General features: G+C 38.1%; 1 protein-coding gene across 2 annotated transcripts in view; it reads left to right on the forward strand.

The window, feature by feature from the left end:
• COL14A1 (collagen type XIV alpha 1 chain) overlaps positions 1-12,547 on the forward strand; it is a gene marked incomplete at its 3' end in the record, with an annotated part of 1,869,522 nt that overhangs the window by 901,839 nt on the left and 955,136 nt on the right. For both annotated transcript variants that reach the window (XM_044066920.1, XM_044066919.1), the window contains 1 exon segment: positions 6,988-7,111. In XM_044066920.1, the coding sequence (XP_043922855.1) occupies positions 6,988-7,111 (124 nt within the window).

Genomic DNA, 12,547 nt, shown 5'->3' on the forward strand with positions numbered 1-12,547 from the left:
GGTCCAAAGTTTGAAGGTTACCTATGTTTTTTTTTATAAGTTCCATGATGATATGTTCCATGGCTTTGCAGATCAGGCTCATCAGGCTAATGGGGCGGTAGTTCCTGGGGTCCATGGTGGATCCCCCTTGTGGAGTTGTATAACTGTAGCTGTGTGCCATTCAGTAGGCACAAAGCCAGAAGTGAGGCTATGATTGAACATGGTACTTAGGTGGGGTGCCAGTTTGTTTTGTAGTTTGTGCAGAACACAGCCCAGGATGTTGTCAACTCCCATGGATGTAGTATTCTTGGCTTTGGAGAGTGTGTTTTTTTAGTGTTTTGGTCCAGGTTAGCTGGCCAAAAGGTATGGGATGAATTGTAGCCTGGTATTGCAGGTGTGCTCTCTGGAGCCTTGAACCAGGTCTCTGTCACTGCACAGATGTCGATGTTCTCCATTTTGAGGAGTGCCTCGAGTGAGTGCATTTTGAAGTTTAGACTTCAAACACTGAGTAGCATTACCCTCAATTTTTGCTTGCTTGTACCTGTTACAGTGGTAATTTTGTCTTTTGAACCCTGCCTAAAAAAGGCACTATAAGGGTGGCAAGAGCCTTTGCCAGTATCCGAAATCCCAGGTGCGACAAGTGCAGGCCATCTTTGGCAAACCATCATGGTCTGTCAATCATGTCATCCCAGACAGACAGATACTGGATCCCCTTCAAATGATACCAGAAGCTTCGCCAATTGTTGAAGTCAATCATTTTGTCCATGTACTGTGGTATCATTCTGGGCAATGGCAGGATGCTACTCAGGGCTAGGATCATACCTGCCTGGGCTACAAGCTCCAAGAGCTCCTCCATGTCTCTTTTCATGTAGTCCAGGGAGGTATATCTCAGGTCATTCACTGCAATATGGACAATTACAGAGTCATATTTGTACTTGTTGTGGAGTGACATGAGTGCGTACATTATGTGGCAGATCCTGGCACCTGACAGGCAGCTGACTGTAATTTTCTCCTTATTTAGCCTGGTGAGTGGGTATTCAGTGTGCCTGACTGTAAAGTCGCCTATGACCAGTGTGCTGGGTATATTGTTTTGCCTTAGGAGCCGAGGTTGAGTAGCACACTGGTTTTGTGAGCTATGTGTCGCTTGGGTTGTGTTGGGGAGGTGGTGGCTGTTTGCATTTCAGCTTCAGAGGTTTCTGGTGCATGGGCAGATTTTTATTAAGAACCTCCATGAATGTAGGTGTGTGTTTTGTGTTTCTATGTGTGGGATTTTGGTGGTGTAGCTTTTGAAGGACTATGTGTTGTGTGTGGTGTGGTATGGGTGTTTACCTTCTCCTCTTGACTGACTAGTCCAGTCTTGGCTGGAGAGAGCTTGGCTTCCAGCTTGGCTATATAAGTCCATCTCTCACAGGTTGTAGTGTCAGGTGGTAGGAGGAGAGGGTTGTCAGTGTACATGAGGCAATTGCTACATTGCCCTGAGATGCCCAGATTCACCAGGTGGACAGGAGAAAACACCGTGAGCTGACCCTTAGACATGCCTGGATAGGTGCTTGTTTATTTAAGTACTAGAACTGTTTTCCTCTTTCCTTAGAAAGGAAAGTTGAGTACTGTAGCAATTTAAGGAATATCATGTGCTTACAATGAGTTTGTAGACAGACAGGAGTTTTTGGTCTCTAGATAGCAGTGACCACCTGGGAACATAGTTGTGTAGAATGGCTTTTAGTGCTGGACAGCAGATGGAAGATGGATAATTTTATATGTTGTAAGAAGCTGCGTATATGTTAGTAGATGAAGCAGTTCTAACCAATTTAAGCTTTTTACTACTACACAGTGGTGGGTCCTGAAAGGGTGCTGCAAATTTGTCATCTTTGTTATAGTATTGTTCAAGTTTTAATTTTTGTGATGCCTGGAGGTTAGTAAGGATGGGGACATGATAAGGAAGTGTGGAGAGGAGATAAACAGTGGTAAGTATAGTTTTAGTTGCATCTACGAGACTTTTGGGCTCTGGAAAGCATCCCTAGTTTTTGATAAGTTTTCTTATGCAGTTTTGTATATGCAGGTCAAATGTAGAATTATCATCCACTATCATGCCTAATAATTTGCATGAGAAGTAACTTCAGTGGTTGTATTATCAAGAGTGAGGACTTTAAATTTTGTTTTTTCATGCGAGAAGGATTTGGGGAAAAAAGTAGTCACTTGGTCTCTTTTGAGCTGAGCATGAGTTGTGAGTTACAAAGCCATGCTTCAGTGGCTGTTAAAGCTTCCTGAGTAATTTTTTGGAGGTGTACTATGTTGTCAGATGTACAAATGAGAATGTAATCATCTGTGTATTGTATTAGGGTGGCCTGGTGTGTGGATGTATAAAGGGTGTCGGTGAAAAAGTTAAAGAGGAGGAGGACAAGGATAGAGCCTTGTGTTACACTGATGGTGACTGGAAGATAAGGAGAGAGCAGGACGTGCCATTTTGCTGACTGATACCTATTGGACAGGTAGCTTTTGAACCATAGAAGGGTGAGCTGAAAGAGACCTAGTGAGGACATTTGAAGTAGACATTTGTTGTGGCAAACTGTCAAAAGCTTTAGAAAAATCTAGAAATAAGGATGAGAGTTTGCCATTATCTCTAGCTTTACTGATAATACCTATATAGGTTAGAAGGGCAGTGCTAGTACTATGGGAAGGATGGAAGCCATGTTGTATAGGGGATAGGAGTTCTTCCTGCAGGAGATAGCCTAGCAATTGGTTTTAAATATACATTTCAAGTGTTTTGGTGAGGGGAGATAAGATTGCTATAGGTCTAAAGTTATTAAAGCCTGTTGAATTTCTCCTTTGTGCAGAGGGATAATGTGTGACTTTTTTCCAGAGAGAGGGAACGTAGGATTCCTGGAGTGACCTATTTTTAAGGATTGAGACAGTATAGTTAATGCTATTTCCTGCTATTTTTAGGTACTCCCTTGGAAGGTCATCACCTGAAGAAGATCATGGTTTATGTTTATTTAAGAGTAGTTTATACAGGATGTGGGCACGGGTTTGAAGGTGAAATTGGATGTGGTGATGTGTGGCTGTTAGGCAGGGTTGGGATTAGATGGTGAGGAATCCTTACTAAGAGATGCTATACTATATATAAACTAAGAGTTGAACTGTATTGCAGTTTTGAGTGGTGAGTTATCAGGAGAGGAGTTTGGGTTGAATTTTTGGCTGGGATGTAAGATTATTTTAATGGATGTCCAAAATGTTTAGGGTTGTGTTTAGTATTATTCTGAAAGTTATTATAGTATAGTATTTTTGTCTTCATTTATTTGCTTTTTAGTATGATTCTAAAGCATTCTGAAGTGTTCAAGATATGGAGGTGTTTTATATTGTTGCCATTCTTTCCATATCTTTTCTCTGTCCTGCATTAACATTCTACTATTCTTGGATAGCCGAAATGACTTGTGGAAGTAGTAGCACATATGATAAAGTTGATCTGGTGTCATTTGTAAGGAGCTGTTTTATTCTGTATAAGGCATCTACCTTAGAGTGAATTCAGTTCCTGAGTGGTGAAGTGATTGAGTCTTGTATTTTTTCCATAAAAACGAGCCTGAAATTTGAAATCTGATTTGAAATTGAATTAAAGCCTGCTTGCAAATTCTTGGCAATTGTTTGAGCTGTTCTGCATACTATAGAAGTACAGAGTGATCTACATACATTAAATCAAAGTTTTCACTATGAAGATACAGATAATAAACAGGGACAAGTAGATAGCTTCTCTACACTTCCATGAGTCCCAGCTCCACAAGGACCCTACTCACCAATGTCTGTTATTTAACTTGCAGATTGCTATTTTCAATAGGAAATCACTGCTTGTGCAGTTTCTCAGTGAGTGCTGGCATTTATTTCTGTTTTTCAGCGATTTTTCCCTTCTTCATGTTTGTGACTGCAGAGTTAAGATTTACATGTTCTGTATTTAAGGGCCTGTCTTCTAAATGGGGGTGCACTTTCTTTTGTTTTTATTTGATGAGTGGAATCCTGACTAGTTTAACTCAATGAGTTCAGTTCTGTCTGAATTAAACATCATTGATTCATAGGAAAGGCAGAGAGGAACAATGATAGATCTCTGAGGTGCCTCAAGGTGCAGTTTGTAAAAATGTGGGTGTTTATATTGCCAAGACACCACTTTATCTTCTGTTTGATAAGTAGTTGTAGGAACATTTTAGCATTTTGTCATTGAATCCAATCTTTTCTATTTACTAAACCTGTATTTCTTGTTGTCATCTACAGCACTTCTGGTAAAACTCTTTACCTTTCTATATAACCAAGTTAGGTACTTCTTCAATACTTTCTTCAGAATGGGATATATTGGCTATTAACTTAGGCAGAGAAACCACCTGTTTCATTTGTATACTTTCTTAACATATGAAGTGTGGTTAATAACTGTAAAAACAGTTATTTGGAAAAAAAAGTTGATTTCTGAAAAATGCTAGAAATTATCTCCCAATCCATTTTGTTCACAGCTGTATTGGTAAATGCTGAAACAGTGACCCCCCGAAGCAACCCTTTTAACTTCCATACAATATTACTCATTAAAATTATTCCTGAGCACTAAATCTTAAAGTGCTCACCAGCGCATAATCTCTTTTTTCAGAAAACTTTATTACTTGTCATACAAATTGCCTAACCATTTCAATTACATCCTTCTGTGGAATTGCTTTCTACAAAGCTGTGATAGTGATCACAAAATCATAAAGCCCATCTGACTTAACATTATTTAATTTTTGTTGGAAGTCCCATGAATATTTAATATATAATGGTGCTGCTTAAGGTATTTTGTTTAACTTTATGTCTAAAAAGAAAGACAAAAACTGAGTCTTTGCTACAACAGAGAGGGTTGGCAACATTCTTCTGAATCTTTGGAATCTTATAGTTTTAGTAAACAGAACCCAATTTTGACTTCCATTACAACTGTGCAAAGGTTTCTGTGTAATATGAGCGTTGAAATGGTAGCTGCTCATACTGAAGTTGTTAATGGAAATGGCAGTGAGACATTCAGGCATTTTCTTCATGTGTTTCTTACTACAACTAGTATTGATTCTAATAGGATTACAAATATTTAAAAACAACTGAAGCTTTTACAGACACTGATAATTAGAAAAAAAATCTATTAAAAAAAAAACGTTTGAAGCTTCTTTTAGATGTTAATGTTAGATTAAAAGATGACAATAATAACTTGATAGACATATTTGTTTGCAGCATCTGCAAGCAATGCTGATATGAAATAATACTGGTTCAGTTATGTTAGCACATAACCTTCTTTTAGTGGACTAGAACATTATGTTCCATAACAGCAAAGCAGTGATTTATGTTAATACATGCACTTCTTTTGTCACTGTTTTGTATTGACAAGACAGGAAGAAGGCTGCCACAAATACTTTATGAATACTTGTATACATTGTGTACTAAGAATTTAACACATTTTTAATAAACAATGTGCAAACTGTGTTGATTTTAAGAAGTTTCGTTTTCATTGTAGGGAAAGTCACTTTAGATTTGTGAGATGGTGACCTGACTAGTATATTTGTAAAAAGAGAATTACTAGGACAAAACTAAAGTTTCATGCTGCCTCATACCCCCATAGGCCTAAGAGACTGTTAGATATTAACGGTGTCTTTTTTTTTAATCAGGCCAGTAAAATAGTATGTGAACCATAATAACAATTTTTAATCATTTTTATTTATTCAGTTTAATTTGCATTCAACTGATGGGACAATTTAACTGACTTTACACTTGTGATTTTTAAATAGTGTATATTAGCACCAGATTATTTATTTTTTTATATTTTTTCCTGAAGATGTCCAGTGTATTTTTCAGCAGATGAAAGTCATTAACAATAAAGGATTTTTTTTTCTGCATTTCTCCAATTTGGTTGATTTTTTGAATATATTGTTAAGTAAGTTTGGCATGTGCCAGTTTCGGGATTATAAATGGAATAATATGTAGAAGGCGGGGGTAGACTGGAGATAAAGACATAACGATCTTAGCTGGCAGAAAAAATATTGTATGTTGAAAACTAGTGTAGACTGTAACCATGAAAATGTATGGTTAGACATACAACAATGTTATACAAGAAATGATGTTCATATCAGCGTAAAATCTGTTCAGTGTAATTTCAGCTTCTTTGAAATTGTGTTGTCCGTTAGCTCATGAAAGGATACCTGCTTTTGCAGGGCTTTTCAGCATAAATACATATTTTAGGGGTGTGGGGGGATAAGGACTATGAGAAAAAAATAATGTTCACAGCAGAAAAGGGATGTTGTTACATCACTAATCCTTAGTGATGGTTTCTGTCTTGGGTAAAACCTAAGTGACAACAAGAGCTTTCTACCTGAGAGCTGACCATGAAACAGCAAAAACTTTGCAGATACTTAACATTACATTCTTGTACAATACACTGCGCAAAAAGGATGAAACTAAGAAGCACAATCTTAACATTGTATTTTTTTTTTCATCTGCAACTGCTTTCCCACGGGTTTAACGTTACTTTCTGTCACTGATTAAGGAAGCTTCCTGGTCATTGTTGCATTTGCTTTTGTAACATATTGAATTTCAGATTCAGAAATAACATGCAACACAAAACATGTATATGTGCCCAGGGGTGGCAAACTCATATGCAGAGTTCAGAATTCTTGAAAGATTTAATAATGAAATGAATGAATCTATGAACCTAATACTTAGCATATTATGCTTATTAAACTATTTCTTAACTGCTATATCATCAACATGATGCATATATATGCAGTAACATAACAATATCATTATTCAGATTAAGGACACAAACCATAGATGAAGTGTGCATTTTGGAAGTACCAACTTGATAGTACACAGAACAAAAAAAGATTTGGAAGAGTGTGGAGTGAGATCACAGATGAACTTGCCTAGACAGCACAGTTACATAAATAAATATTACGCTGGTCTTTTCTCACTCATTTAAGAATGGTGTGAATAATGATGCATGTTAAAATTAATGTTATACAGGTTGCTATAGCTCAGTACAGTGATGATCCCAGAACCGAATTTAAACTCAACACGTATGCTAATAAGGAAACACTGCTTGAAGCTATTCAACGGATTGGATATAAGGGAGGGAACACCAAAACAGGTAGGTACATTTTGGCTCCTTCGGGTTTTGTGATTAACTTCTGCAGCACATATTGTATTTCTTATGGATACTCGGAATTTTACAAACTGGTTAAAGGCAGATAGTGAAGTTAACTATTTAAAAGCAACAATTCATACTTAATTATAAAGTTTTATTTACATATAGGGATGTATCCTGGCCACCTAGATGTCACATTCACTCACAGGTCCCCCTTTTCGTAATAAATCTTACTGGCAGTCATTTTTCCCCTCACCACTACCACTGACCTGTTACAGAGTAATGTGAATTTATTGAGCTGGTCTTTTCACTGGAAACCAGAAGGAAAAAAATGTGTTTTTGTCAGTAATATATATGTGTAGGCAGAAAGGGCCTAGCTGGAGACTCCAGTACCTTGTGATACTGAAGATTTTTTTTCTATGTGGGCCAAAGACTTTTTCTGACCCAGGCCAAACTGAGTTAGCTCTACAGAGGCCCCATACCAACATGCTGTGCCCAGACTGTGGGGACCTGGGTAATCATGTGTCATGTTCAGATGCCAGCATCACTGGCAGATATAAAGACATGTGTCATGATCAGATGCCAACATCATTGGTAGATGTATTGGGACTGGAAACAGTAAAAGGCTGTGCACAGACTGTGGGGACCTAGGTAAGACGTGTCATGTTCAGATGCCAACATCATTGATAGATAGATTGGGATTGGGAACAATAAAATGCTGTGCACAGACTGTGAAGACCTAAGTAAGACATGTGTCATGTTCAGATGCCAACATCATCGGTAGATAGATTGGGACTGGGAACAGTAAAAGGCTGTGCATAGACTGTGGGGACCTATGTAAAGTGTGTGTCATGTTCAGGTGCCAACATCATTGGTAGATATATTGGGACTAGGAACAATAAAATGCTGTGCACAGACTGAGGGGACCTAGGTAAGACATGTGTCATGTTCAGATGCCAGCATCATCGGTAGATATATTGGGACTGGGAACAGTAAAAGGTTGTGCACAGACTGTGGGGACCTAGGTAAGACATGTGTCATGTTCAGATGCCAACATTATTGGTAGATATATTGGGACTGGGAACAGTAAAAGGCTGTGCACAGACTAGGTAAGACATGTGTCATGTTCAGATGCCAACATCATTGGTAGATATATTGGGACTGGGAACAGTAAAAGCCTTTCCATTGTTCTGGAAGCTACAGGTTTAAAAGGAGTTAGCAGACATCATAAAGGGTAAACAGAAGATGACAAAAGGAGGATACTGAATAGATTGACCAGGTTGTTTTTCCCCCCTTACATGGAGAAGTAATAAAAGATATAGCTAGTTTGCTGAAAGTGAAGGTATTCTGGGAGTGGGCTATTTGGTCTAGGTTCAGAGCATGTTTGGTATGTTTTGCCAGTCTGTCACCTATTGTATTTAAGTGAGAGTTGCAGTGGGGGGGGGGGGCTGGAGAGGTTTCCAGAGTTCAGGGTATGAATTTGTTTTTTTGTTTCTGTGTTATTTTTAATATGGACCTGATAAGTGTTGTCACAAAAATGTGAGTGAATAGAAAAGTGGATTTTTCATAAACTGGACATTGTGGCATATTATTAAAGAAATTATTTACTGTTAGTATTCATGCTGAATGTGATCTGGAGCAAAATGTAACATATGATTACATGAAACTGTCAAGTGCTACCTACTTCTAATGAAGGCATACAGAGATATCTGTATCACATGAGAGTAATTGTTTTGGTGGCCAATGTTTCTTCTTGATTAAGTAAGCTTAATGGCATGTCAGTGTCAGGAAACCTATGGGATTGTTAACTCTGGTATTCTGAAAGATAGTTAATATTAATTGCTTTGTTTAAAATTGTAGTGATGAGTGCTCTATGTTATAGTTCCTGGGGACTGTTGAGTCATTAGGCCACTGCAGTAGTTAGGCCTCTGGTTCTTTTAAGGAGTGTATGATTGTTAAAAGGTGGGCACAAGGTTAAAATGAACAGATGGCAAGTTTTACGAAATTTATTGTTTGTGCTCACTGTTTAACAAAAGTGGTATGTATTTCAATTTGCAAATAGTGTAGTATGTATGTCTGAGCAGCTCGGATAGGTGCATCCCTCCATGTGAATTTGCTACAACCACAGTTGTAGTTGACTGAGGGCATGCCATAGGTGTCAGAGGAGATAATAGATTTCTGACCTTGGGAGCTTTTCAAATGGTGCTGTATATAGTTTTTTTTTTTTTGGGGGGGGGGTTGTGGGGGGAAGGTAGGAAAGGGAAGATAAATAGTTTGTTAGTTTGTTGGATGGAGTGAGAAGACTGTTAGGGTGGTTACAGTTACTAGAGCACATGATCTCAAATGACAGATTTTTATTCAGTCTCAGTTACGATTTAACTTTGTGTCTTTCGGGGTCCTTAGATGTGAGGATATATAAATGCTCAGCAGTAAGGGTGGGTAATTTGAATGATGTTGGCTAGTGAGGTGAGTCAAGCTGTCAGCCCAGTGAATTGGTAATTGGCATGGTGGAATGTGAATGGACTGAAGAACCCCTAGTTAAGAGGGATAGGGTGTTAATATATTTTAAGAAATTATGTGTCGATATGTTGGTTTTAATTGAACTAATTGGGATAAAATTGAGCATAGTAAACTATCGAACATATGAGGTGTTGTTAGATGTTGATTCGAGTGAGAAGATGTGAAGGGGGTGGTTTTATTAGTAAAAATATCACTACAATGTGAGGTACATGAAGTGTTTGTGGATGAAAGGGGTTGCATGTTGGGGGTCAAAGGCTGGTTTATTGGTGACAGAGTAACAGTGGTTAGTGTTTACATTCCCCCAAAGGCATCAATATATATTATTAGGGCTCTGTTTTGCAGAATAGTGTTGGTCCAGGAAGGGTTATGATTGGTTGTAGGAGACTGGAATGTCTTCACGCAAAAGTTAGATGTTACAGGGGGTCCATAAGTGCATTGGATTTATAAAGAGAGCAGATTTGTGGCTAGATATAACCAAGATGTAGGTTGGGCTGATGTATGGAGTGGTGGGGATGCATGTTTGTTACAGCAAGGCTACATGTACTATTCTTGCAGATTTAAGAGGTGATAAAGGTCAGACAGAAGATAAATTAATATACAGCATAGAAGCTCTGTTGCTAGGTTATGGGTGGAGCTATTGTTCTTGTCTGATCACACTTAACTCAAGCTAGAGATTAACTTTGCAAACAACAACCTTTGTTGAAACAATGGAGATTTCCTGGGATTTTACTAGATAACAAGGATAAGAATTGGTTAAGTGAATACTTTAAAGGAGATTTTGGAGGTCGATCAAGAACGGATAGGAACAGTATGGGACTGTTGTAAAGAACAGGTTAGAGAGGCCATAGTTTGCTGTACTCAAAATGAGGTTAGGGAGATAGGGCATTTTGGGAAGAGTTATGAGAATTACAACAGAAAGGCAGTGGAGAAAAGGATGGGGGTTGAGAGATAAGACAAGAAATGCAGAGAGAATTTGATAACACATTGCGGTTCAGGATAATGAAAATGGATCAAGCCAACTTAAAAATAGACTGTAAAACTGTACATACTCTAACTCTGTGCTTAAAACAACTGGATGTTGAAAGAGGTTTGTTTAGTGTTAGAGATGAAACCAAAGGGGAGACAGTGAAAACTCTGGCAGGAATTTATGAGAAATTATATGCAGCTCAGGAGGGCATGCTCGAGGGTGATAACCAGATACATGGCTGGTGGAATGAACTGTTTTTACCAGAGATCACTGATAAGGATAGACATGGAGATACTGACAAACATAGCCGGTTTTAGGCACCAGCGAACCCTGCGGTCGCTGGGGGCCCCATCTGGGGGGGCCAACCATATAAAGTTATCTTTTATCCCTGTTTTTTGTTACATCTAACAAAACCAACAAAAACTAGTGCAGCAGTCTGCATACTTTATAAATTATAAGGGTATTGCTCTTATTTATATATCTCCTTTATTAAAATTCAAAGAATTTTATGGTTGTAATAGTATTTTTTTTTCCAGGCCATCAGGCATCAGAATGCCATTAAACTACTTACTACTGACTCCTGGCTTAGTTAAAAGCTGCTTTTTGAGGGAAAATTTCTCTAAACTACTAACTACATAGCCAGCTTTTAGTCCCATAGCTGCAGGGGCTTGCAGGGGCCCCTTAATCTCTTTTTGTCTGTGTGGGGCCCCACTGCTGCTGATTGGGGAAAGGAAAAATGAGAAATGACAAATTTATAATTTCCTAATTATGCTCTTTAACATGAACAGGCTTGTTGATATGACCCTGTTAGGATAGATGATGAATATCACAAAATATAAGCACTAGGGGGAGGGATCAGCAGCTTGTGAGACCTGAGTGCAAACTTTGGATTTTTTTAAGAAGCTTTGATTCCGATCATCATAGGACAGTAACTTCTCAGTCTTTTTATAAGTTTTTAAGAACATCAGATATTATAACTCACTCTCTTTGCTTAAGAATTTAGTTAATTTAATCCAGAATAAAATATAATATCATAAATAAAAATATGTTTATTTACGAAGGATAAAGCAAAAGTATGAACAAAATCAGGAAGGTCTGTGAAAGTAAGGGCAGGCAGATGTATTATTACTCCTCTCCTCAATGAATCTTTTCGTTCTGCTGCTGCTGACTGACTACGAGCAAGCAGTAGTCTGGGTGAGGGTGGGCCAGTAGCACCAGTGTTGCAGAAGGCATTGCTGTTTGCTGAAACCAGTACACTGCTGTGGCATGTGTGTCTGTGTGTGTGTGTGAGTGTGTGTGTGAGTGTATCTGTGATTTTTTTCTGTGCATGCACCCACACGCCAGGGACACAGACATTTATCTTTATATTATCAGTAAAAATGTAAAAAAACAAAATTATATAGACAACTAAAATATCAAGCATATCATAACATAAACAGATTCCCTATCATCCTTGACTCTGTGGGGCCCCACCAAAAAAAGCTTTTGTTGGATAAAAAAATCAATTTTTTTCTGAAATGCTGTTAACCTGAATGGTGCTGGAAAAATAATACCCTTTAGTATAAAAGCTAATATAGCCTCTGTTTTACAACCACACCCATTCTAAAACCAGCCCTGCTCATGTGTGTGTGTGTTACAGGCTGCTGCTATGTGTTATGAGGGCTAGAATATGAATATTACATCTTAATTTTTTCATCAGTCAAACCTTTTTTCTTCATAATTTTTATTTTAGGCAACCATTAGAGTAAAATGTTGAAAAAATGCTAAAAATGCATCCCAGACCATCTGTAAAACCTGTGCTTTTGGGCCCTGACACTGTCTTGTTCAGGAAAGGTGTGTTGAAGGATGCAAGGAAAACTAAAGCTGAACCACAACAGTGAATGTCTTTCCTTAATCATAATTTCTGTTCAAGCTATTGCATATAGAAAGTTATGGCTTGAAAAAGCTTAGAG

This window comes from Protopterus annectens, chromosome 3.part1, assembly GCF_019279795.1.
Source record: "Protopterus annectens isolate FY-2018-M chromosome 3.part1, PAN1.0, whole genome shotgun sequence".
Taxonomy (NCBI): domain Eukaryota; kingdom Metazoa; phylum Chordata; order Ceratodontiformes; family Protopteridae; genus Protopterus; species Protopterus annectens.